The 26,737-nt window shown below is 45.8% G+C and overlaps 1 protein-coding gene across 5 annotated transcripts in view; it reads right to left on the reverse strand.

Annotated features, from left to right (window-relative positions):
* The window catches only part of adgrb2 (adhesion G protein-coupled receptor B2), a 501,873-nt gene that overhangs the window by 47,877 nt on the left and 427,259 nt on the right, over positions 1 to 26,737 (reverse strand). For all 5 annotated transcript variants that reach the window (XM_031793151.1, XM_031793150.1, XM_031793148.1 and 2 more), the window contains 3 exons: positions 26,276 to 26,737; positions 19,898 to 19,933; positions 17,915 to 18,031 (listed from right to left, as the gene is read on the reverse strand). The exon at positions 26,276 to 26,737 is cut by the window's right edge and continues 180 nt beyond it. In XM_031793151.1, the coding sequence (XP_031649011.1) occupies positions 17,915 to 18,031; positions 19,898 to 19,933; positions 26,276 to 26,737 (615 nt within the window). The remainder of the gene's footprint in view (positions 1 to 17,914; positions 18,032 to 19,897; positions 19,934 to 26,275) is intronic.

Consider the following 26,737-nt stretch of genomic DNA (forward strand, 5'->3'; position numbering starts at 1 on the left):
TAGTATGACTGTGTGTGTGTTACTGTGACTGTGTGTATGTGTGTTACTGTGACTGTGTGTTACTTTGACTGTGTGTGTGTGTTAGTATGACTATGTGTGTTAGTATGACTGTGTGTGTGTTACTGTGACTGTGTGTATGTGTGTTACTGTGGCTGTGTGTATGTGTGTTACTGTGACTGTGTGTTACTTTGAATGTGTGTATGTGTGTGTGTGTTACTGTGACTGTGTGTATGTGTGTTACTGTGACTGTGTGTTACTTTGACTGTGTGTGTGTGTGTTAGTATGACTGTGTGTGTTAGTATGACTGTGTGTGTGTTACTGTGACTGTGTGTATGTGTGTTACTGTGACTGTGTGTGTATGTGTGTTACTGTGACTGTGTGTGTGTTACTGTGACTGTGTGTTACTTTGACTGTGTGTGTATGTGTGTTAGTATGACTGTGTGTGTATGTGTGTTAGTATGGCTGTGTGTGTGTTACTGTGACTGTGTGTATGTGTGTTACTGTGACTGTGTGTTACTTTGACTGTGTGTGTGTGTGTTAGTATGACTGTGTGTGTTAGTATGACTGTGTGTGTGTTACTGTGACTGTGTGTATGTGTGTTACAGTGACTGTGTGTGTGTGTGTTAGTATGACTGTGCGTGTGTTTCTGTGACTGTGTGTATGTGTGTTACTGTGACTGTGTGTATGTGTGTGTGTTACTGTGACTGTGTGTATGTGTGTTACTGTGACTGTGTGTATGTGTGTTACTGTGACTGTGTGTTACTTTGACTGTGTGTATGTGTGTGTGTGTGTGTGTGTTACTGTGACTGTGTATATGTGTTATTGTGACTGTGTGTGTGTTACTGTGACTGTGTGTTACTTTGACTGATGTGTATGTGTGTGTGTGTGTGTGTGTGTGTGTTACTGTGACTGTGTGTATGTGTGTTACTGTGACTGTGTGTATGTGTGTTACTGTGACTGTGTGTATGTGTGTTAGTATTACTGTGTGTATGTGTGTTGCTGTGACTGTGTGTGTGTGTGTGTTAGTATGACTGTGTGTGTAGTATGACTGTGTGTGTGTTACTGTGACTGTGTGTATGTGTGTTACTGTGACTGTGTGTGTATGTGTGTTACTGTTACTGTGTGTGTATTACTGTGACTGTGTGTTACTTTGACTGTGTGTGTATGTGTGTTAGTATGACTGTGTGTGTATGTGTGTTAGTATGACTGTGTGTGTGTGTTAATGTGACTGTGTGTATGTGTGTTACTGTGACTGTGTGTTACTTTGACTCTGTGTATGTGTGTTACTGTGACTGTGTGTGTGTGTGTTAGTATGACTGTGCGTGTGTTACTGTGACTGTGTGTATGTGTGTTACTGTGACCGTGTGTTACTGTGACTGTGTGTATGTGTGTGTGTGTTACTGTGACTGTGTGTATGTGTGTGTGTTACTGTGACGGTGTGTATGTGTGTTACTGTGACTGTGTGTATGTGTGTTACTGTGACTGTGTGTTACTTTGGACTGTGTGTATGTGTGTGTGTGTGTGTGTTACTGTGACTGTGTGTATGTGTGTTATTGTGACTGTGTGTGTGTTACTGTGACTGTGTGTTACTTTGACTGATGTGTATGTGTGTGTGTGTGTGTGTGTGTGTGTGTGTGTGTTACTGTGACTGTGTGTATGTGTGTTACGTGACTGTGTGTATGTGTGTTACTGTGACTGTGTGTATGTGTGTTAGTATTACTGTGTGTATGTGTGTTACTGTGACTGTGTGTGTGTTAGTATGAACTGTGTGTGTAGTATGACTGTGTGTGTTAGTATGACTGTTGTGTGTGTTTACTGTGACTGTGTGTATGTGTGTTACTGTGACTGTGTGTATGTGTGTTACTGTGACTGTGTGTTACTTTGAATGTGTGTATGTGTGTGTGTGTTACTGTGACTGTGTGTATGTGTGTTACTGTGACTGTGTGTATGTGTGTTAGTATTACTGTGGTATGTGTGTTACTGTGACTGTGTGTGTGTTAGTATGACTGTGTGTGTTAGTATGACTATGTGTGTTAGTATGACTGTGTGTGTGTTACTGTGACTGTGTGTATGTGTGTTACTGTGACTGTGTGGTATGTGTGTTACTGTGACTGTGTGTTACTTTGAATGTGTGTATGTGTGTGTGTGTTACTGTGACTGTGTGTATGTGTGTTACTGTGACTGTGTGTTACTTTGACTGTGTGTGTGTGTGTTAGTATGACTGTGTGTGTTAGTATGACTGTGTGTGTGTTTACTGTGACTGTGTGTATGTGTGTTACTGTGACTGTGTGTGTATGTGTGTTACTGTGACTGTGTGTGTGTTACTGTGACTGTGTGTTACTTTGACTGTGTGTGTATGTGTGTTAGTATGACTGTGTGTGTATGTGTGTTAGTATGACTGTGTGTGTGTTACTGTGACTGTGTGTATGTGTGTTACTGTGACTGTGTGTTACTTTGACTGTGTGTGTGTGTGTTAGTATGACTGTGTGTGTTAGTATGACTGTGTGTGTGTTACTGTGACTGTGTGTATGTGTGTTACAGTGACTGTGTGTGTGTGTGTTAGTATGACTGTGCGTGTGTTTCTGTGACTGTGTGTATGTGTGTTACTGTGACCGTGTGTTACTGTGACTGTGTGTATGTGTGTGTGTGTGTTACTGTGACTGTGTGTATGTGTGTGTGTTACTGTGACTGTGTGTATGTGTGTTACTGTGACTGTGTGTATGTGTGTTACTGTGACTGTGTGTTACTTTGACTGTGTGTATGTGTGTGTGTGTGTGTGTGTTACTGTGACTGTGTATATGTGTTATTGTGACTGTGTGTGGTGTTACTGTGACTGTGTGTTACTTTGACTGATGTGTATGTGTGTGTGTGTGTGTGTGTTACTGTGACTGTGTGTATATGTGTTATTGTGACTGTGTGTGTGTTACTGTGACTGTGTGTTACTTTGACTGATGTGTATGTGTGTGTGTGTGTGTGTGTGTGTGTGTGTGTTACTGTGACTGTGTGTATGTGTGTTACTGTGACTGTGTGTATGTGTGTTACTGTGACTGTGTGTATGTGTGTTAGTATTACTGTGTGTATGTGTGTTGCTGTGACTGTGTGTGTGTGTGTGTTAGTATGACTGTGTGTGTAGTATGACTGTGTGTGTGTTACTGTGACTGTGTGTATGTGTGTTACTGTGACTGTGTGTGTATGTGTGTTACTGTTACTGTGTGTGTATTACTGTGACTGTGTGTTACTTTGACTGTGTGTGTATGTGTGTTAGTATGACTGTGTGTGTATGTGTGTTAGTATGACTGTGTGTGTGTGTGGTTAATGTGACTGTGTGTATGTGTGTTACTGTGACTGTGTGTTACTTTGACTGTGTGTATGTGTGTTACTGTGACTGTGTGTGTGTGTGTTAGTATGACTGTGCGTGTGTTACTGTGACTGTGTGTATGTGTGTTACTGTGACCGTGTGTTACTGTGACTGTGTGTATGTGTGTGTGTGTTACTGTGACTGTGTGTATGTGTGTGTGTTACTGTGACGGTGTGTATGTGTGTTACTGTGACTGTGTGTATGTGTGTTACTGTGACTGTGTGTTACTTTGACTGTGTGTATGTGTGTGTGTGTGTGTGTTACTGTGACTGTGTGTATGTGTGTTATTGTGACTGTGTGTGTGTTACTGTGACTGTGTGTTACTTTGACTGATGTGTATGTGTGTGTGTGTGTGTGTGTGTGTGTGTGTGTGTGTTACTGTGACTGTGTGTATGTGTGTTACTGTGACTGTGTGTATGTGTGTTACTGTGACTGTGTGTATGTGTGTTAGTATTACTGTGTGTATGTGTGTTACTGTGACTGTGTGTGTGTTAGTATGACTGTGTGTGTAGTATGACTGTGTGTGTGTTACTGTGACTGTGTGTATGTGTGTTACTGTGACTGTGTGTGTATGTGTGTTACTGTGACTGTGTGTGTGTTACTGTGACTGTGTGTTACTTTGACTGTGTGTGTATGTGTGTTAGTATGACTGTGTGTATGTGTGTTAGTATGACTGTGTGTGTGTTACTGTGACTGTGTGTATGTGTGTTACTGTGACTGTGTGTTACTTTGACTGTGTGTGTGTGTGTGTGTGTTAGTATGACTGTGTGTGTTAGTATGACTGTGTGTGTGTTACTGTGACTGTGTGTATGTGTGTTACTGTGACTGTGTGTGTGTGTGTTAGTATGACTGTGCGTGTGTTACTGTGACTGTGTGTATGTGTGTTCCTGTGACGTGTGTTACTGTGACTGTGTGTATGTGTGTGTGTTACTGTGACTGTGTGTATGTGTGTTACTGTGACTGTGTGTATGTGTGTTACTGTGACTGTGTGTTACTTTGACTGTGTGTATGTGTGTGTGTGTGTGTGTGTTACTGTGACTGTGTGTGTGTTACTGTGACTGTGTGTTACTTGACTGTATGTGTATGTGTGTGTGTGTGTGTGTGTGTGTGTTACTGTGACTGTGTGTATGTGTGTTACTGTGACTGTGTGTATGTGTGTTACTGTGACTGTGTGTATGTGTGTTACTGTGACTGTGTGTATGTGTGTTAGTATTACTGTGTGTATGTGTGTTACTGTGACTGTGTGTGTGTGTGTGTGTTAGTATGACTGTGTGTGTAGTATGACTGTGTGTGTGTTACTGTGACTGTGTGTATGTGTGTTACTGTGACTGTGTGTGTATGTGTGTTACTGTGACTGTGTGTGTGTTACTGTGCCTGTGTGTTACTTTGACTGTGTGTGTATGTGTGTTAGTATGACTGTGTGTGTATGTGTGTTAGTATGACTGTGTGTGTGTTACTGTGACTGTGTGTATGTGTGTTACTGTGACTGTGTGTTACTTTGACTGTGTGTGTGTGTTAGTATGACTATGTGTGTTAGTATGACTGTGTGTGTGTTACTGTGACTGTGTGTATGTGTGTTACTGTGGCTGTGTGTATGTGTGTTACTGTGACTGTGTGTTACTTTGAATGTGTGTATGTGTGTGTGTGTTACTGTGACTGTGTGTATGTGTGTTACTGTGACTGTGTGTTACTTTGACTGTGTGTGTGTGTGTTAGTATGACTGTGTGTGTTAGTATGACTGTGTGTGTGTTACTGTGACTGTGTGTATGTGTGTTACTGTGACTGTGTGTGTATGTGTGTTACTGTGACTGTGTGTGTGTTACTGTGACTGTGTGTTACTTTGACTGTGTGTGTATGTGTGTTAGTATGACTGTGTGTGTATGTGTGTTAGTATGGCTGTGTGTGTGTTACTGTGACTGTGTGTATGTGTGTTACTGTGACTGTGTGTTACTTTGACTGTGTGTGTGTGTGTTAGTATGACTGTGTGTGTTAGTATGACTGTGTGTGTGTTACTGTGACTGTGTGTATGTGTGTTACAGTGACTGTGTGTGTGTGTGTTAGTATGACTGTGCGTGTGTTTCTGTGACTGTGTGTATGTGTGTTACTGTGACTGTGTGTATGTGTGTGTGTTACTGTGACTGTGTGTATGTGTGTTACTGTGACTGTGTGTATGTGTGTTACTGTGACTGTGTGTTACTTTGACTGTGTGTATGTGTGTGTGTGTGTGTGTGTTACTGTGACTGTGTATATGTGTTATTGTGACTGTGTGTGTGTTACTGTGACTGTGTGTTACTTTGACTGATGTGTATGTGTGTGTGTGTGTGTGTGTGTGTGTTACTGTGACTGTGTGTATGTGTGTTACTGTGACTGTGTGTATGTGTGTTACTGTGACTGTGTGTATGTGTGTTAGTATTACTGTGTGTATGTGTGTTGCTGTGACTGTGTGTGTGTGTGTGTTAGTATGACTGTGTGTGTAGTATGACTGTGTGTGTGTTACTGTGACTGTGTGTATGTGTGTTACTGTGACTGTGTGTGTATGTGTGTTACTGTTACTGTGTGTGTATTACTGTGACTGTGTGTTACTTTGACTGTGTGTGTATGTGTGTTAGTATGACTGTGTGTGTATGTGTGTTAGTATGACTGTGTGTGTGTGTTAATGTGACTGTGTGTATGTGTGTTACTGTGACTGTGTGTTACTTTGACTCTGTGTATGTGTGTTACTGTGACTGTGTGTGTGTGTGTTAGTATGACTGTGCGTGTGTTACTGTGACTGTGTGTATGTGTGTTACTGTGACCGTGTGTTACTGTGACTGTGTGTATGTGTGTGTGTGTTACTGTGACTGTGTGTATGTGTGTGTGTTACTGTGACGGTGTGTATGTGTGTTACTGTGACTGTGTGTATGTGTGTTACTGTGACTGTGTGTTACTTTGACTGTGTGTATGTGTGTGTGTGTGTGTGTTACTGTGACTGTGTGTATGTGTGTTATTGTGACTGTGTGTGTGTTACTGTGACTGTGTGTTACTTTGACTGATGTGTATGTGTGTGTGTGTGTGTGTGTGTGTGTGTGTGTGTGTGTTACTGTGACTGTGTGTATGTGTGTTACTGTGACTGTGTGTATGTGTGTTACTGTGACTGTGTGTATGTGTGTTAGTATTACTGTGTGTATGTGTGTTACTGTGACTGTGTGTGTGTTAGTATGACTGTGTGTGTAGTATGACTGTGTGTGTTAGTATGACTGTGTGTGTGTTACTGTGACTGTGTGTATGTGTGTTACTGTGACTGTGTGTATGTGTGTTACTGTGACTGTGTGTTACTTTGAATGTGTGTATGTGTGTGTGTGTTACTGTGACTGTGTGTATGTGTGTTACTGTGACTGTGTGTATGTGTGTTAGTATTACTGTGTGTATGTGTGTTACTGTGACTGTGTGTGTGTTAGTATGACTGTGTGTGTTAGTATGACTATGTGTGTTAGTATGACTGTGTGTGTGTTACTGTGACTGTGTGTATGTGTGTTACTGTGACTGTGTGTATGTGTGTTACTGTGACTGTGTGTTACTTTGAATGTGTGTATGTGTGTGTGTGTTACTGTGACTGTGTGTATGTGTGTTACTGTGACTGTGTGTTACTTTGACTGTGTGTGTGTGTGTTAGTATGACTGTGTGTGTTAGTATGACTGTGTGTGTGTTACTGTGACTGTGTGTATGTGTGTTTACTGTGACTGTGTGTGTATGTGTGTTACTGTGACTGTGTGTGTGTTACTGTGACTGTGTGTTACTTTGACTGTGTGTGTATGTGTGTTAGTATGACTGTGTGTGTATGTGTGTTAGTATGACTGTGTGTGTGTTACTGTGACTGTGTGTATGTGTGTTACTGTGACTGTGTGTTACTTTGACTGTGTGTGTGTGTGTTAGTATGACTGTGTGTGTTAGTATGACTGTGTGTGTGTTACTGTGACTGTGTGTATGTGTGTTACAGTGACTGTGTGTGTGTGTGTTAGTATGACTGTGCGTGTGTTTCTGTGACTGTGTGTATGTGTGTTACTGTGACCGTGTGTTACTGTGACTGTGTGTATGTGTGTGTGTGTGTTACTGTGACTGTGTGTATGTGTGTGTGTTACTGTGACTGTGTGTATGTGTGTTACTGTGACTGTGTGTATGTGTGTTACTGTGACTGTGTGTTACTTTGACTGTGTGTATGTGTGTGTGTGTGTGTGTGTTACTGTGACTGTGTATATGTGTTATTGTGACTGTGTGTGTGTTACTGTGACTGTGTGTTACTTTGACTGATGTGTATGTGTGTGTGTGTGTGTGTGTTACTGTGACTGTGTGTATGTGTGTTACTGTGACTGTGTGTATGTGTGTTACTGTGACTGTGTGTATGTGTGTGTGTTACTGTGACGGTGTGTATGTGTGTTACTGTGACTGTGTGTATGTGTGTTACTGTGACTGTGTGTTACTTTGACTGTGTGTATGTGTGTGTGTGTGTGTGTTACTGTGACTGTGTGTATGTGTGTTATTGTGACTGTGTGTGTGTTACTGTGACTGTGTGTTACTTTGACTGATGTGTATGTGTGTGTGTGTGTGTGTGTGTGTGTGTGTGTGTGTGTGTGTGTGTGTGTGTGTGTGTGTGTTACTGTGACTGTGTGTATGTGTGTTACTGTGACTGTGTGTATGTGTGTTACTGTGACTGTGTGTATGTGTGTTAGTATTACTGTGTGTATGTGTGTTACTGTGACTGTGTGTGTGTTAGTATGACTGTGTGTGTAGTATGACTGTGTGTGTTAGTATGACTGTGTGTGTGTTACTGTGACTGTGTGTATGTGTGTTACTGTGACTGTGTGTATGTGTGTTACTGTGACTGTGTGTTACTTTGAATGTGTGTATGTGTGTGTGTGTTACTGTGACTGTGTGTATGTGTGTTACTGTGACTGTGTGTATGTGTGTTAGTATTACTGTGTGTATGTGTGTTACTGTGACTGTGTGTGTGTTAGTATGACTGTGTGTGTTAGTATGACTATGTGTGTTAGTATGACTGTGTGTGTGTTACTGTGACTGTGTGTATGTGTGTTACTGTGACTGTGTGTATGTGTGTTACTGTGACTGTGTGTTACTTTGAATGTGTGTATGTGTGTGTGTGTTACTGTGACTGTGTGTATGTGTGTTACTGTGACTGTGTGTTACTTTGACTGTGTGTGTGTGTGTTAGTATGACTGTGTGTGTTAGTATGACTGTGTGTGTGTTACTGTGACTGTGTGTATGTGTGTTACTGTGACTGTGTGTGTATGTGTGTTACTGTGACTGTGTGTGTGTTACTGTGACTGTGTGTTACTTTGACTGTGTGTGTATGTGTGTTAGTATGACTGTGTGTGTATGTGTGTTAGTATGACTGTGTGTGTGTTACTGTGACTGTGTGTATGTGTGTTACTGTGACTGTGTGTTACTTTGACTGTGTGTGTGTGTGTTAGTATGACTGTGTGTGTTAGTATGACTGTGTGTGTGTTACTGTGACTGTGTGTATGTGTGTTACAGTGACTGTGTGTGTGTGTGTTAGTATGACTGTGCGTGTGTTTCTGTGACTGTGTGTATGTGTGTTACTGTGACCGTGTGTTACTGTGACTGTGTGTATGTGTGTGTGTGTGTTACTGTGACTGTGTGTATGTGTGTGTGTTACTGTGACTGTGTGTATGTGTGTTACTGTGACTGTGTGTATGTGTGTTACTGTGACTGTGTGTTACTTTGACTGTGTGTATGTGTGTGTGTGTGTGTGTGTTACTGTGACTGTGTGTATGTGTGTTATTGTGACTGTGTGTGTGTTACTGTGACTGTGTGTTACTTTGACTGATGTGTATGTGTGTGTGTGTGTGTGTGTGTGTGTGTGTGTGTGTGTGTGTGTGTGTGTGTGTGTGTGTGTTACTGTGACTGTGTGTATGTGTGTTACTGTGACTGTGTGTATGTGTGTTACTGTGACTGTGTGTATGTGTGTTACTGTGACTGTGTGTATGTGTGTGTGTTACTGTGACGGTGTGTATGTGTGTTACTGTGACTGTGTGTATGTGTGTTACTGTGACTGTGTGTTACTTTGACTGTGTGTATGTGTGTGTGTGTGTGTGTTACTGTGACTGTGTGTATGTGTGTTATTGTGACTGTGTGTGTGTTACTGTGACTGTGTGTTACTTTGACTGATGTGTATGTGTGTGTGTGTGTGTGTGTGTGTGTGTGTGTGTGTGTGTGTGTGTGTGTGTGTGTGTGTTACTGTGACTGTGTGTATGTGTGTTACTGTGACTGTGTGTATGTGTGTTACTGTGACTGTGTGTATGTGTGTTAGTATTACTGTGTGTATGTGTGTTACTGTGACTGTGTGTGTGTTAGTATGACTGTGTGTGTAGTATGACTGTGTGTGTTAGTATGACTGTGTGTGTGTTACTGTGACTGTGTGTATGTGTGTTACTGTGACTGTGTGTATGTGTGTTACTGTGACTGTGTGTTACTTTGAATGTGTGTATGTGTGTGTGTGTTACTGTGACTGTGTGTATGTGTGTTACTGTGACTGTGTGTATGTGTGTTAGTATTACTGTGTGTATGTGTGTTACTGTGACTGTGTGTGTGTTAGTATGACTGTGTGTGTTAGTATGACTATGTGTGTTAGTATGACTGTGTGTGTGTTACTGTGACTGTGTGTATGTGTGTTACTGTGACTGTGTGTATGTGTGTTACTGTGACTGTGTGTTACTTTGAATGTGTGTATGTGTGTGTGTGTTACTGTGACTGTGTGTATGTGTGTTACTGTGACTGTGTGTTACTTTGACTGTGTGTGTGTGTGTTAGTATGACTGTGTGTGTTAGTATGACTGTGTGTGTGTTACTGTGACTGTGTGTATGTGTGTTACTGTGACTGTGTGTGTATGTGTGTTACTGTGACTGTGTGTGTGTTACTGTGACTGTGTGTTACTTTGACTGTGTGTGTATGTGTGTTAGTATGACTGTGTGTGTATGTGTGTTAGTATGACTGTGTGTGTGTTACTGTGACTGTGTGTATGTGTGTTACTGTGACTGTGTGTTACTTTGACTGTGTGTGTGTGTGTTAGTATGACTGTGTGTGTTAGTATGACTGTGTGTGTGTTACTGTGACTGTGTGTATGTGTGTTACAGTGACTGTGTGTGTGTGTGTTAGTATGACTGTGCGTGTGTTTCTGTGACTGTGTGTATGTGTGTTACTGTGACCGTGTGTTACTGTGACTGTGTGTATGTGTGTGTGTGTGTTACTGTGACTGTGTGTATGTGTGTGTGTTACTGTGACTGTGTGTATGTGTGTTACTGTGACTGTGTGTATGTGTGTTACTGGTGACTGTGTGTTACTTTGACTGTGTGTATGTGTGTGTGTGTGTGTGTGTGTGTGTTACTGTGACTGTGTGTGTGTTACTGTGACTGTGTGTTACTTTGACTGATGTGTATGTGTGTGTGTGTGTGTGTGTTACTGTGACTGTGTGTATGTGTGTTACTGTGACTGTGTGTATGTGTGTTACTGTGACTGTGTGTATGTGTGTTAGTATTACTGTGTGTATGTGTGTTGCTGTGACTGTGTGTGTGTGTGTGTTAGTATGACTGTGTGTGTAGTATGACTGTGTGTGTGTTACTGTGACTGTGTGTATGTGTGTTACTGTGACTGTGTGTGTATGTGTGTTACTGTTACTGTGTGTGTATTACTGTGACTGTGTGTTACTTTGACTGTGTGTGTATGTGTGTTAGTATGACTGTGTGTGTATGTGTGTTAGTATGACTGTGTGTGTGTGTTAATGTGACTGTGTGTATGTGTGTTACTGTGACTGTGTGTTACTTTGACTGTGTGTATGTGTGTTACTGTGACTGTGTGTGTGTGTGTTAGTATGACTGTGCGTGTGTTACTGTGACTGTGTGTATGTGTGTTACTGTGACCGTGTGTTACTGTGACTGTGTGTATGTGTGTGTGTGTTACTGTGACTGTGTGTATGTGTGTGTGTTACTGTGACGGTGTGTATGTGTGTTACTGTGACTGTGTGTATGTGTGTTACTGTGACTGTGTGTTACTTTGACTGTGTGTATGTGTGTGTGTGTGTGTGTTACTGTGACTGTGTGTATGTGTGTTATTGTGACTGTGTGTGTGTTACTGTGACTGTGTGTTACTTTGACTGATGTGTATGTGTGTGTGTGTGTGTGTGTGTGTGTGTGTGTGTGTTACTGTGACTGTGTGTATGTGTGTTACTGTGACTGTGTGTATGTGTGTTACTGTGACTGTGTGTATGTGTGTTAGTATTACTGTGTGTATGTGTGTTACTGTGACTGTGTGTGTGTTAGTATGACTGTGTGTGTAGTATGACTGTGTGTGTGTTACTGTGACTGTGTGTATGTGTGTTACTGTGACTGTGTGTGTGTTACTGTGACTGTGTGTTACTTTGACTGTGTGTGTATGTGTGTTAGTATGACTGTGTGTGTATGTGTGTTAGTATGACTGTGTGTGTGTTACTGTGACTGTGTGTATGTGTGTTACTGTGACTGTGTGTTACTTTGACTGTGTGTGTGTGTGTTAGTATGACTGTGTGTGTTAGTATGACTGTGTGTGTGTTACTGTGACTGTGTGTATGTGTGTTACTGTGACTGTGTGTATGTGTGTTACTCTGACTGTGTGTTACTTTGACTGTGTGTATGTGTGTGTGTGTGTGTGTTACTGTGACTGTGTGTATGTGTGTTATTGTGACTGTGTGTGTGTTACTGTGACTGTGTGTTACTTTGACTGTATGTGTATGTGTGTGTGTGTGTGTGTGTGTGTGTGTGTGTGTGTGTGTGTGTGTGTGTGTGTGTGTGTGTGTGTGTGTGTGTTACTGTGACTGTGTGTATGTGTGTTACTGTGACTGTGTGTATGTGTGTTACTGTGACTGTGTGTATGTGTGTTAGTATGACTGTGTGTGTGTTACTGTGACTGTGTGTATGTGTGTTACTGTGACTGTGTGTGTATGTGTGTTACTGTGACTGTGTGTGTGTTACTGTGACTGTGTGTTACTTTGACTGTGTGTGTATGTGTGTTAGTATGACTGTGTGTGTATTTGTGTTAGTATGACTGTGTGTGTGTTACTGTGACTGTGTGTATGTGTGTTACTGTGACTGTGTGTTACTTTGACTGTGTGTGTGTGTGTGTGTTAGTATGACTGTGTGTGTGTTACTGTGACTGTGTGTATGTGTGTTACTGTGACTGTGTGTGTGTGTGTGTGTTAGTATGACTGTGCGTGTGTTACTGTGACTGTGTGTATGTGTGTTACTGTGACTGTGTGTTACTGTGACTGTGTGTGTGTGTGTGTTAGTATGACTGTGTGTGTGTTACTGTTACTTTGACTGTGTGTGTGTGTGTTACTGTGACTGTGTGTGTGTGTGTTAGTATGACTGTGTGTGTATTACTGTGACTGTGTGTATGTGTGTTACTGTGACTGTGTGTATGTGTGTTACTGTGACTGTGTGTATGTGTGTGTTACTGTGACTGTGTGTATGTGTGTTACTGTGACTGTGTGTATGTGTGTTACTGTGACTGTGTGTATGTGTGTTACTGTGACTGTGTGTATGTGTGTTAGTATTACTGTGTGTGTGTTACTGTGACTGTGTGTGTGTGTGTGTTAGTATGACTGTGCGTGTGTTACTGTGACTGTGTGTATGTGTGTTACTGTGACTGTGTGTTAATGTGACTATGTGTGTGTGTGTGTTAGTATGACTATGTGTGTTAGTATGACTGTGTGTGTGTGTTACTGTGACTGTGTGTATGTGTGTTACTGTGACTGTGTGTATGTGTGTGTGTTAGTTTGACTGTGTGTGTGTGTGTATGTGTGTGTGTTAGTATGACTGTGTGTGTGTGTGTTAGTAAGACTGTGTGTATGTGTGTGTATTAGTAAAACTGTGTGTATGTGTATGGGTTAGTAAGACTGTGTGTGTATGTGTGTGTGTGTGTGTGTGTGTGTGTGTGTGTGTGTGTGTGTGTGTGTGTGTGTGTGTGTGTGTGTGTGTGTTAGTAAGACTCTGTGTATGTGTGTGTGTTAGTATGACTGTGTGTATGTGTGTGTGTTATTAAGACTGTGGGTATGTGTGTGTGTTAGTATGACTTTGTTTATGTGTGTGTGTTAGTAAGACTGTGTGTATGTGTGTGTGTGTGTGTGTGTGTGTGTGTGTGTGTGTGTGTGTGTGTGTGTGTGTGTGTGTGTGTGTGTTAGTAACACTGTGTGTATGTGTGTGTGTTAGTATGACTGTGTGTATGTGTGTTAGTAAGACTGTGTGTATGTGTGTGTGTTAGTAAGACTGTGTGTGTGTGTGTATGTGTGTGTGTTAGTAAGACTGTGTGTATGTGTGTGTGTTAGTATGACTGTGTGTATGTGTGTGTGTGTGTGTTAGTAAGATTGTGTGTATGTGTGTGTGTTAGTAAGACTGTGTGTATGTGTGTGTGTGTTAGTAAGATTGTGTGTATGTGTGTGTGTGTTAGTAAGACTGTGTGTATGTGTGTGTGTATGTGTGTGTGTGTTAGTAAGACTGTTTGTATGTGTGTGAGTGTGTGTGTGTTAGTAAGACTGTGTGTATGTGTGTGTGTGTGTTAGTAAGACTGTGTGTATGTGTGTGTGTGTGTGTTAGTAAGACTGTGTGTATTTGTGTGTGTGTGTGTGTGTGTGTGTGTGTGTGTGTTTGTAAGACTGTGTGTATGTGTGTGTGTTAATGTGACTGTGTGTATGTGTGTGTGTGTTAGTATGACTGTTTGTATGTGTGTGTGTTAGTAAGACTGTGTGTATGTGTGTGTGTGTGTGTTAGTAAGACTGTGTGTATTTGTGTGTGTGTGTGTGTGTGTGTGTGTGTGTGTGTTTGTAAGACTGTGTGTATGTGTGTGTGTTAATGTGACTGTGTGTATGTGTGTGTGTGTTAGTATGACTGTTTGTATGTGTGTGTGTTAGTAAGACTGTGTGTATGTGTGTGTGTTAGTAAGACTGTGTGTATGTGTGTGTGTGTGTGTTAGTAAAACTGTGTGTATGTGTGTGTATGTTAGTATGACTGTGTGTATGTGTGTGTGTGTGTTAGTAAGACTGTGTGTATGTGTTTGTGTGTTAGTAAGACTGTGTGTATATGTGTGTGTGTTAGTAAGACTGTGTGTATGTGTGTGTGTGTTAGTAAGACTGTGTGTGTGTGTGTGTGTGTTAGTATGACTGTATATGAACTCAGCAAAAAAAGATACGTCCCTTTTTCTGGACCCTGTCTTTCAAAGATAATTCATAAAAATAACTTCACAGATCTTCATTGTAAAGGGTTTAAACACTGTTTCCCATGCTTGTTCAATGAACCATAAACAATTAATGAACATGCACCTGTGGAACGGTCGTTAAAACACTAACAGCTTACAGACTGTATGCTATTAAGGTCACAGTTATGAAAACTTAGGACACTAAAGAGGCCTTTCAACAGACTCAGAAAAACACCAAAAGAAAGATGCCCAGGGTCCCTGTTCATCTGTGTGAACGTGCCTTAGTCATGCTGCAAGGAGGCATGTGACTGCAGATGTGGCCAGGGCAATAAATTGCAATGTCCGTATTGTGAGATGCCTAAGACAGTCCTACAGGGAGACAGGATGGACAGCTGATCGTCCTCGCAGTGGCAGACCATGTGTAACAACACCTGCACAGGATCGGTACATCCGAACATCACACCTGCGGAACAGGTACAGGATGGTGACAACAACTGCCCGAGTTACATCAGGAATGCACCATCACTGCTCAGACTGTCCGCAATAGGCTGAGAGAGGCTGGACTGAGGGCTTGTAGGCCTGCTGTAAGGCAGGTCCTCACCAGACATCACCGGCAACAACGTCACCTATGGGCACAAACCCACCGTCGCTGGACCAGACAGGACTGGCATAAGGTTATCTTCACTGACAAATCATGGTTTTGTCTCACCAAGGGTGATGGTCGGATTCGCATTTATTGTGGAAGGAATGAGGGTTACACTGAGGCCTGTATTCTGGAGCGGGATCGATTTGGAGGTGGAGGGTCCATCATGGTCTGGGGTGGTGTGTCACAGCATCATCAGACTGAGCTTGCTGTCATTGCAGGCAATCTCAACGCTGTGCGTTACAGGGAAGACATCCTCCTCCCTTCATGTGGTACTCTTCCTGCAGGCTCATCCTGACATGACCCTCCAGCATGACAATACCACCAACCATACTGCTCGTTCTGTGCGTGATTTCCTGCAAGGCAGGAATGTCAGTGTTCTGCCATGGCCAGCGAAGAGCCCGGATCTCAATCCCATTGAGCACGTCTGGGACCTGTTGGATCGGCGGGTGAGGGCTAGGGCCATTCCCCTCAGAAATGTCCGGGAACTTACAGGTTTCTTGGTGGAAGAGTGGGGTAACATCTCACAGCAAGAACTGGCAAATCTGGTGCAGTCCATGAGGAGGAGATGCACTGCAGTACTTAATGCAGCTGGTGGCCACTTTTGATTTTGACCCCCCATTGTTCAGTGACACATTATTTAGTTAGTCACATGTCTGTGGAACTTGTTCAGTTTATGTCTCAGTTGTTGAATCTTGTTATGTATTGACGTTTCTTTTTTTGCTGAGTTTATATGTGTTAGTATGACTGTATGTAAGTACATATTTGAGTGCTTAAATTCGTTATGTCAGTTCCTCAACATGCTTTGCCTAGAATTGTTCTGAACGGAATCAAATGACTAGTAAACCGGCAAACATATGCTTGGCTCAGTATTCTGTGATTGGTACTTTTTGCTGCCCAGTAATAACTGAAGAGAGAGCTGGGTGGTGATCCTGGAACACTTCATCAAGAGGTTGAGGAAACGAAATACGACAGCAGAGGCTGCTGCTCTGGCCTGGGAAATATGAGAAGTGTAAGGGTGTGTGTGTGTATCTGTGTGCGTGTGTCTCAGTGTGTGTGTGTATGTGTGTATGCGTGTGTGTGTGTGTCTCAGTGTGTGTGTGTCATGTGTGTCTCAGTGTGTGTTTGTGTGTGTTAGTCTCAATGTGTGTGTGTGTGTTTGTGTGTCTCAGGGTGTGTTTGTGTCTCAGTGTGTGTGTGTGTGTGTGTGTGTCTCAGCGTGTGTGTCTCAGTGTGTGTGTGTGTGTGTCTCAGGGTGTGTATGTGTGTGTCTCAGTGTGTGTGTGTGCCTCAGTGTGTGTGTGTCCTCTGTTCCTCTGCTCCCAGTGTACATGAGATGTGAACCAGCAGACTACAGGTGCCCTGGGAAAGTACAGATATCAAGGCTGAATAACTCATCACTGTTTGATGTACCGTATCTGTACTGCAGCTCCTGGAGATGAGGTGTGTCTGTGTGTGTGTGTGTGTGTGTGTGTGTGTGTGTGTGTGTGTGTGTGTGTGTGTGTGTGTGTGTGTGTGTGTGTGTGTGTGTGTGTGTGTGTGTGTGTGTGTGTGTGTGTCTGAGTGGTGTTTAAATCTTGATGAAATAAGCTCTATGAAGGTCAGTGAAAGCAGGGACTCCTTAGTCTGGTGCTAATGGTGCATTAACGATACGCAGACGGCATTTCCCCCACACACACACACACACACACACACACACACTGAGACACACACACACACACTGAGACACACACACACACACACACACTGAGACACACACACACACACTGAGACACACACACACACTCTCACACACACACCCACACAAAAAGACAAGCACACTCAAGCACACACAGACAAACACGTAGACACGCACACACATACACACACACACACACTCAAGCACCTACAAACACATAGCCATACACACACGTGCACAGACAAATACGCACATGCATTCGCGCGCAAATACGCACGAATGCACGTAGACACACACACAGGCTGATAAAAGGTGACATTGCACATCCCTTAGCTCTTATTATGCTTGGAATAAAAAGGATATGAAATGTTTATGAGGTAGTTATGTTGCTCTCCAGCCCAATAAAACAGTGCATTGTTAAAAATGTTAAGGCATTTGAACATTCAAAACCACAAAAACAAAGAAATAAAAGAATAGCTTTAGTCATGGTTAGCTCTGGTTCAAGTTTAACAAACAAGTTTATAATACATTTAAGTTACATAATTAAATTGCATTTGAAAACCGAAGAGTTGTCCACTAGAATGGATACGTGATCCAGTGAATTTAAGATCATTTTTCTACTGGTCACTACATTCTGTGCAGTGTTAATATCACTGTTACATCATTGTCACTGCTACAAGATTGAGATAGAAGTGTGGATGTCAAGTTTGGATTGAGCCCTTAGTATGTTCTCTAACTAAAAGGTGTGTGTGTGAGAGGGGGAGGATGCTCAGTACTAACATTACCACACTAGGTGACAACAAACACACTCACACATCGCTGTGAAGATGCTAGATCCGCTTATTAACGATACTATTTCACAGGTGACGACGAGAGGTGGTAATGAGCTCAGTGTGTGTGTGTGTGTGGGATTAGGGAGTGGCGTGGGGGGTTGCAGGGGTCTGAGGTACGGGGAAGCTAGCTTCCGTTTCCCACTCGCCCCGTATGGTTGGGCTCTTACCTTGAAGGTGGACATGGCGGGGTCCCTGTTATACCTGTCTATGGTGTGGAACTTGGTGGTGGGGTGGTTGAGCTCATGGTACAGCTCAGAGTGTCTTTTGCGAGTGTGCATCACTTTCTGGAAGGGAGAGGAAGGTACAACAAAAAATGAACAGAATAAGAAAATAATAGCTAAAGAGACACGGATAGATAGGGCTGTTTGAGGGAAGAGAGGCTGAAGAAGCGGAAGAGGCCAAGGGACAGTTTGATGCCAGCCGCAGCGAGGGGGAGGAGGGGAAGAGAGGGATGGATAGATAGAGTCCTCTCATCTTCTCTCTAACATCTCCCTGTCTCGCTTTTAGGATTTGATGCTGCCTGTGCTGTGAGATGTATCTGAGTTTGGATATGAGAGCCAAGCAGGCCACGTTAATGTTAGCGGTAGCTAGTTAGCAAGGAAGCATTAGCTAGTTAGCAACTAGCCTACAGCGATATGGAACTGAGTAAAACTTCCCTGTAAACACAGATTTAGGATCAGCTTACCCTCCCCAAATCTTCACCCTCACCATTTAAACTGGTAAAGACTCAACTCAAATCAAATCCAATTTTAACTGACTGTATCCCAGCATCTAAGAGCAACTACATCCTATTACAAGTGGAAGTCCCTGACAGGAGAGAGACCTTGTCACAGCGACTTGTTCTTTTCGCTAATGTCTAGCACTTTAGCAGCATGGCGGCGGCTAATCGACGCAGCAGCTCGAGGTCCAAGAGAGACACAGGGGCCAGACGGCGATCCTCACACACTCAGACACTCTGGCAAGGCCGGCTGCGACTGTTGCCACCGATTACCACAGAGTCTGCACTCTCTTCTCTCCCTCTCCTTGTCTGTCAGTTCTCCCTCTCTGAGTCGGCCTTTATAAGTCACTTCATTTACCTGTGGGCCTACTTCCTTTAAAGTTCACCTCTTCTTCAAATCTCTCTCTCTTCCTCTGTCATCACTGCTCTTTTCTTTATTTGTATTTTTGAACTCTGACTCTACCTTGAATCTTTCTCTCTCAGACACTTACTCGGTAGAGGGCTACATTGGTGTCCATTTTGACACAGGAATCCAGCCATTTTACGGAAAATATCATGCAGTTTCGCAGACTACGCCAGTCAGGAAGGGTTACAAGCTCTGGGTAATAGTTGCCCTTAGGCAACATCATCCTACTCCAGGTTATCATACTGTAGCTAAGCGCTAGTGCTTGTTAGCCTGTTAGTTGTGCAACAGTCCACAGTGGAAAGCAAGTCTCCAGTCTTTACAAGGATAAGGGAAGGAGGAAAGCCAATGTTCACTTAAGGAGGTGAAGCAAAGGGATTTAGTTTAGTTTTTCGGGGCTGTTTGAGACTGGAGATTTGCAAGATTCCCAGGGCTTGTTCATTCCATGGAGCGACTATTGCGCTCCAACCCACACACAAACACGCACACACATGTAACTACCAAACTTTCATAAACACCAACTCACCGTCAATCACATTTTCATTCAGTAATTCATCCACTCAAAGCTTCCTACTGCACCATTGTTCCTTCAACCAGGCCCTGGCACCCCATTGTTCCTTCAACCAGGCCCTGGCACCCCATTGTTCCTTCAACCAGGCCCTGGCACCCCATTGTTCCTTCAACCAGGCCCTGGCACCCCATTGTGCTTTTTCCATTCTGATTGAAATGGTTGACTGACTCAAATTGATTTATTTTTTTTGTCTGTACAAGATATAAATAATTTGTCCAATCGAGGTAAAAATCAGTCAAAACCAAATCCATCTAGTTACAGGGGGTGCCCTAGATCCTTGTTGTAGAAACTGGCACACTATACATGGGTTGGACTGTACCAAGTCAAATGCAAGGGAGACACAGGCGCAAAGGTAAGGGGCTTAGCGATGCCATTGGCTCCTCTACGCGTCACTCAACCTGGCTGAAGCAGACAGAAGCAGAGACAGGCTGAGGGGAGGGTGAAGGGGGGGATCTTACCTCAAAGTCCAGCTCAGAGTACCGTACTCTTTTCCTCTGAGGGAGGAGGGGTGAGGGGCAGGGGGAGAGAAGATATGATCAATGTCTGTAGATCCATGGACCTCTCCTCTAATCATCAACACACACAAACACACAAATACCTAATGCGTGGTAAAAATGTAATTATTACGTAGTTCTGATGGCTACGTTAATGAAACATGCATCAAAGCCTTTCTTGGTTTGATTCCCACATGGTCAACATATTCTGAATAAATGTGTTCACTGTAAATTGCTTTTGAATTAAACAAGCTTTATTCTATTGAAGTTATGTCAAAACGATCAAGACGGTAATGTCATTTCCTTCAACTGTCTTCCGTGCTGTGTACTGTGTTAAACCGCTTAGTCCTCAACTTGGTGTGACTTAATGGAAGGCTGTACCTACACTAAGAAATGAATATATGTGTTCCATTTATATGTGGTCCTCTCTCTCTCTCTCTCTCTCTCCTTCTGAAAAGGGATCCCATGACATTAAGGATCCCAAGTACCGTACAGTACACAAACAACACCCATACTTGTGCTGTGCACTTAAGTGAGGGCACACATACACAAACACCCACCCTCCCCCACACCCCCCCTAGTTGGAATGTAACGGTTCTCTTTAGTTGAAGGAGAGGCGGACCAAAATGCGGCGTGATGATGATTCATGTTTGTTTAATAAAGGAAAACTATACATGAATAAACTACAAAACAATGAAATGTGAAAACTCAAAACAGCCCTATCTGGTGCAAACACAGAGACAGGAACAATCACCCACAAACACACAGTGAAACCCAGGCTACCTAAATATGGTTCCCAATCAGAGACAATGACTAACACCTGCTTCTGATTGAGAACCATATCAGGCCAAACATAGAACTAGACAAACTAGACATGTAACATAGAATGCCCACTCAGCTAACACCCTGACCAACCAAAACATAGAAACATACAAAGCAAACTATGGTCAGAGTGTGACAGCACCCCCCCTCCAAGGTGCGGACTCCGGCCGCAAAACCTGAACCTATCGGGGAGGGTCTGGGTGGGCATATGTCCGCGGTGGCGGCTCTGGTGCTGGACGTGGCCCCCACTTCACCGTAGTCTTAGTCCCCCACCTTGTCCGCTTCCGTGGCCTCCTAGCCACGGCGACCCTACTTAATGACCCCACTGGATAGAGGGGCAGCTCGGGACAGAGGGGCGGCTGCTCGGGACAGAGGGGCGGCTGCTCGGGACAGAGGGGCGGCTGCTCGGGACAGAGGGGCGGCTGCTCGGGACAGAGGGGCTCTGGCGCCTCTGGGCTGAGGGGCTCTGGCGCCTCTGGGCTGAGGGGCTCCGGCGCCTCTGGGCTGAGGGGCACTGGCGGCCCCTGGCTGACTGGCGGCACTGGCGGCCCCTGGCTGACTGGTGGCACTGGCGGCCCCTGGCCGACTGGCGGCACTGGCGGCCCCTGGCGGCCCCTGGCCGACTGGCGGCACTGGCGGCCCCTGGCTGACTGGTGGCACTGGCGGCCCCCGGCGGCACTGGCGGCCCCTGGCGGCACTGGCGGCACTGGCGGCACTGGCGGGCGGCCCCTGGCGGCACTGGCGGCCCCTGGCTGACTGGCGGCACTGGCGGCCCCTGGCTGACTGGCGGCACTGGCGGCCCCTGGCAGACTGGGGCCCCTGGCAGACTGGCGGCACTGGCGGCTCCTGGATAGAGGGGCGGCAGCTCGGGACAGAGGGGCGGCTGCTCGGGACAGAGGGGCAGCTGCTCGGGACAGAGGGGCGGCTGCTCGGGACAGAGGGGCGGCTGCTCGGGACAGAGGGGCTCTGGCGCCTCTGGGCTGAGGGGCACTGGCGGCCCCTGGCTGACTGGCGGCACTGGCGGCCCCTGGCTGACTGGCGGCACTGGTGGCCCCTGGCCGACTGGCGGCACTGGCGGCCCCTGGCGGCCCCTGGCCGACTGGCGGCACTGGCGGCCCCTGGCTGACTGGTGGCACTGGCGGCCCCTGGCTGACTGGTGGCACTGGCGGCCCCTGGCGGCACTGGCGGCCCCTGGCGGGCGGCCCCTGGCGGCACTGGCGGCCCCTGGCTGACTGGCGGCACTGGCGGCCCCTGGCAGACTGGGGCCCCTGGCAGACTGGCGGCACTGGCGGCTCCTGGCAGACTGGCGGCACTGGCGGCGCTGGGCAGACGGGTGGCTCAGGCGGCGCTGGGCAGACTGGTGGCTCAGGCGGCGCTGGGCAGACGGGAAGCTCAGATGGCGCTGGGCAGACGGGAAGCTCAGATGGCGCTGGGCAGACGGGAAGCTCCGGCAACGCTGGAGAGGAAGGCTCTGGCAGCGCTGGACTGAGTAGCTCTCGTAGCGCCGAACAGGCCGAACAGGCGCTCTTGCAGCGCTGGACTGAGTAGCTCTCGCAGCGCTGGACAGGCGAGGCGCACTGTAGGCCTGATGCGTGGTGCTGGCACTGGTGGTACTGGGCCGAGGACACGCACAGGAAGCCTGGTGCGGGGAGCTGCTACCGGAGGGCTGGGGTGTGGAGGTGGTACTGGATAGACCGAACCGTGCAGGCGCACTGGAGCTCTTGAGCACCGAGCCTGCCCAACCTTACCCGGTTGAATGGTCCCGGTCGCCCTGCCAGTTCGGCGAGGTGGAATAGCCCGTACTGGGCTATGCAGGCGAACCGGGGACACCGTGCGCAAGGCTGGTGCCATGTAAGCCGGCCCAAGGAGACGCACTGGAGAGCAGCTGTGTAGAGCCGGCTTCATGGCACTTGGTTCGATGCTCACTCTAGCCCGGCCGATACGCGGAGCTGGAATGTACCGCACCGGGCTATGCACCCGCACTGGGGACACCGTGCGCTTCACAGCATAACACTGTGCCTGCCCGGTCTCTCTAGCCCCCCGGTAAGCACAGGGAGTTTGCGCAGGTCTCCTACCTGGCATAGCCATACTCCCTGTGAGCCCTGCCCCCAAGACATTTTTGGGGCTGACTCTCGGGCTTCCGTCCGCGCCGCCGTGCTTGCTTCGTCAACTCCATTCTCCGATAACCTTCCGCGCACTGCTCCATCGAATCCCAGGCGGGCTCAGGCACTCTCCCTGGGTCGACCGCCCACCTATCTCCTCCCAAGAAGTATAGTCCATACTCTTGCAGTCCAAACCGTACTCCCATGTCCATTCCTCTTTGCGGCGGTTGCCCGTTACTACGCCGCTTGGTCCTGTTGTGGTGGGTGATTCTGTAACCGTTCTCTTTAGTTGAAGGAGAGGCGGACCAAAATGCGGCGTGATGATGATTCATGTTTGTTTAATAAAGGAAAACTATACATGAATAAACTACAAAACAATGTAATGTGAAAACTCAAAACAGCCCTATCTGGTGCAAACACAGAGACAGGAACAAACACCCACAAACACACAGTGAAACCCAGGCTACCTAAATATGGTTCCCAATCAGAGACAATGACTAACACCTGCTTCTGATTGACAACCATATCAGGCCAAACATAGAACTAGACAAACTAGACATGTAACATAGAATGCCCACTCAGCTCACACCCTGACCAACCAAAACATAGAAACATACAAAGCAAACTATGGTCAGGGTGTGACATGGAAGCATACTATAATTACCCAATGTCATGTGTACAGTACCTGTATCGGTAGGAATATACACTTTTAGAAAAAAAGGGTTCCAAAAGGGTTCTTCTTACCCTTTTTGGTTCCAGGTAAAAGCCTTTTTTGGTTCCAGTTTGAACCCTTCTGGGTTCCATGCAGAACCCTCTGTAGAAAAGGTTCTTCATGGAACCGAAACCAGTTTTACTTGGAACCAAATGGGACAGCGAAGAACCCTTTTTGGTTCTGGATAGCACCTTTTTTTCTAAGAGAGTACAGATGTAGGATCGTAATTTGACCAGTTTCTCACTACAGGAAAATAATATTTGAGCAACAGGATATGTGAATTATTGTGTGGATTATAATAATGGACATTTGGGTCGGGGAATGATATATATTTTGATCAAGTCTGACATTTCAAAGTGTAAATGACTCCTCTTCCTTCCTTACCCCCTCATAACTCCCTTCTCTTTCACTTCCTATCAGTCTCTTCACAGCGGCAAACACCATTACAGAGCTTTTTTAGACTTTATGAGCATCGATTTATGTTAGAATCTACAAATCAATCAGACTCAATACCAAAACCTCAAACCTCTCTGAAATCTAAAAGCAACCAACCTGTTACATTACGCTTCTTCATGTTTGAGTTTAATTTTAAGAAGCACTTCATCTCAGTCTGGAGAGATGTTCTGATACACATCTCCAAATGAAGGCTGTTTAAACAGGATGAAATGACTGTAGTATCCAAGCATCTGATGAATGTGGATGAGTCCCAAATGGCACCCAGTTCCCTTTAAAGTGCACAACTTTTGACCAGTAGTGCACTCTAAAGGGAATAGGATGGCATTTGGGATACATGCAGTAAGCTAAGCACAGGGAAGACCTGTGTGGTCTCTCAGAGTGGTGTTTAAAGATATTCAGAAGTGTTCTCACAGAGTCCCAAATTATACCCTATTCCCTATATACTGGGCCTACCCTATGGACCCTGGTCAAAAGCACTACATTAAATAGGGAATAGGGTGCCATTTTGGATGCAAACATAGATCTGAGTTAGATGTTTTAATGACTGGGTGGCAATGTCATTCATTCTAAAATAAGCATGTGTACTTCTCTGTCCTTCAGTGTAAGTACTGTCTCCATTCCTTCATCAAGTCACCAGGATAGTGTGTGTGTGTGTGTGTGTGTGTGTGTGTGTGTGTGTGTGTGTGTGTGTGTGTGTGTGTGTGTGTGTGTGTGTGTGTGTGTGTGTGTGTGTGTGTGTGTGTGTGTGTGTGAAACAGAGGGAGAGACGGTTTGTCTGTGTGTCTAAGGGAAGTGTTTTTGTGTGTGTATGTGTGTGTGTAATTAAGGTGTGCAGACAGACACACTCCTCGGATACTCCCTGTCCCTCTCACTCCATCTGCTCTGGATCCTTGTAGGCCTGGAGGGTGATTATAGACACACAAGCATGTGTGCGCGTGTGTGTCTTTATCCATCCGCCTGAACGTGTACGGTACATCGTTGTAACACATAATGACTAATCATTTATGAACAGCACTCTGTTCTCATGCACACCCACAACAGACTAGTGGTTATATTTAGACTTGCACACACACACACACACACACACACACACAGACACACATGCATGTGCGCACGCATGCACACACACACCCACACACACACACACATACGCACCCACACTTCTCACAGACCTGGATCACAGCGCCATCCACAGTTAAATCACTATTCTCCCCCTGTCTCAGTGAACAGTAAGGGCCATTTTAGTGCCAATACCCTGGTTTAATCTTCATGCCCTCTCTCAAGCCATCCTAATATCAACCCTGGGACATGACTAAAGGAAATCACTGATTCAACAATAACGCACAGTTTGAATGTGAGAGAGAAAGCTTGGTGTATGCTTTTTCTGAACAGGGGTGAGGTCGACCTTGTATCCGAACAACAGGTGTAGAGAGAAGTGTGTTTGTATCTGCCACCCCTTCTCCTCTCATCCTCCTTTATGTTCCCTCCATCACCCACTTCCTCTTTGTCCAGGGAGCCATCTAGCAGAGAGACTGTCAGTCACTAGCTGTAGCTATAATGCTACTCTGGTTGAAAACACTTTTTCACCCTTCTCCTCCTTTCCCTCAAACCCTCTCATCCCTTCATCCCTCTCCTCCCTTCCCTCCATCCCTATCCTCTCTTCCCTCCATCACTCTCCTCCCTTCCCTTCATCCCTCTCCTCCCTTCCCTTCATCCCTCTCCTCCCTTCCCTTCATCCCTCTCCTCTCTTCCCTTCATCCCTCTCCTCCCTTCCCTCCATCCCTCTCCTCCCTTCCCTCCATCCCTCTCCTCACTTCCCTTCATCCCTCTCCTCTCCTCCCTTCCCTTCATCCCTCTCCTCTTTCATCCCTTCACCCCTCTCTTCCCTTCCCTCCATCCCTCTCCTCCTTTCATCCCTCTCCTCCCTTCATCCCTCTCCTCCCTTCCCTTCATCCCTATCCTCTCTCATCCCTTCACCCCTCTCTTCCCTTCCCTCCATCCCTCTCCTCCCTTCCCTTCATCCCTCTCCTCTCTTCCCTTCACCCCTCTCTTCCCTTCCCTTCATCCCTCTCCTCCCTTCATCCCTCTCCTCCCTTCCCTTCATCCCTCTCCTCCCTTCCCTTCATCCCTCTCCTCCCTTCCCTTCATCCCTCTCCTCTCTTTCCTTCACCCCTCTCTTCTCTTCCCTCCATCCCTCTCCTCCCTTCCCTTCATCCCTCTCCTCCCATCCCTCCACCCCTCTCTCTTTACCTCCAGGGAGCCAGCAGAGAGGCTGGCATTAGCGTTGGTGCTGCCAAGGTTGCGTGGCAGGGTCCGGGTGCCTCCCCCTCCTGTTAGTATCTGCCTCACCGACGGCCTCTGGCCCTGCTTCAGCTGCAGTGATTGCCCATGGCCGTGCACGTGGCTTCCCGGAACGTGCATGTGGCCCTGGGGTCCGTGACCCCCGTGCATGGGGAGCTGCTTGAGCGTCCCGTAGGAGCGGTTCATGTTCATTGCGATATTCATGTTGTGGTCGCCGGGTGAGATGAAGTCGGCTGGGTAGGCCTCGCTCTCTGCCGGGTGGAGGGTCATGGGCGAGGGGGGTGGGGGGAAAGGCGGGTCGTCCACGTTCAGGGGCTTGTCCTCGCCCCCCAGCCCCAGCCCCGGGGGCGGAGGGGGTTTTAGACTGACCGTCCTACGGGGTAACACCATATAGTCCCCCTCCCCTCCCCC

This window comes from Oncorhynchus kisutch, linkage group LG17 (assembly GCF_002021735.2).
Source record: "Oncorhynchus kisutch isolate 150728-3 linkage group LG17, Okis_V2, whole genome shotgun sequence".
Lineage (NCBI taxonomy): Eukaryota > Metazoa > Chordata > Actinopteri > Salmoniformes > Salmonidae > Oncorhynchus > Oncorhynchus kisutch.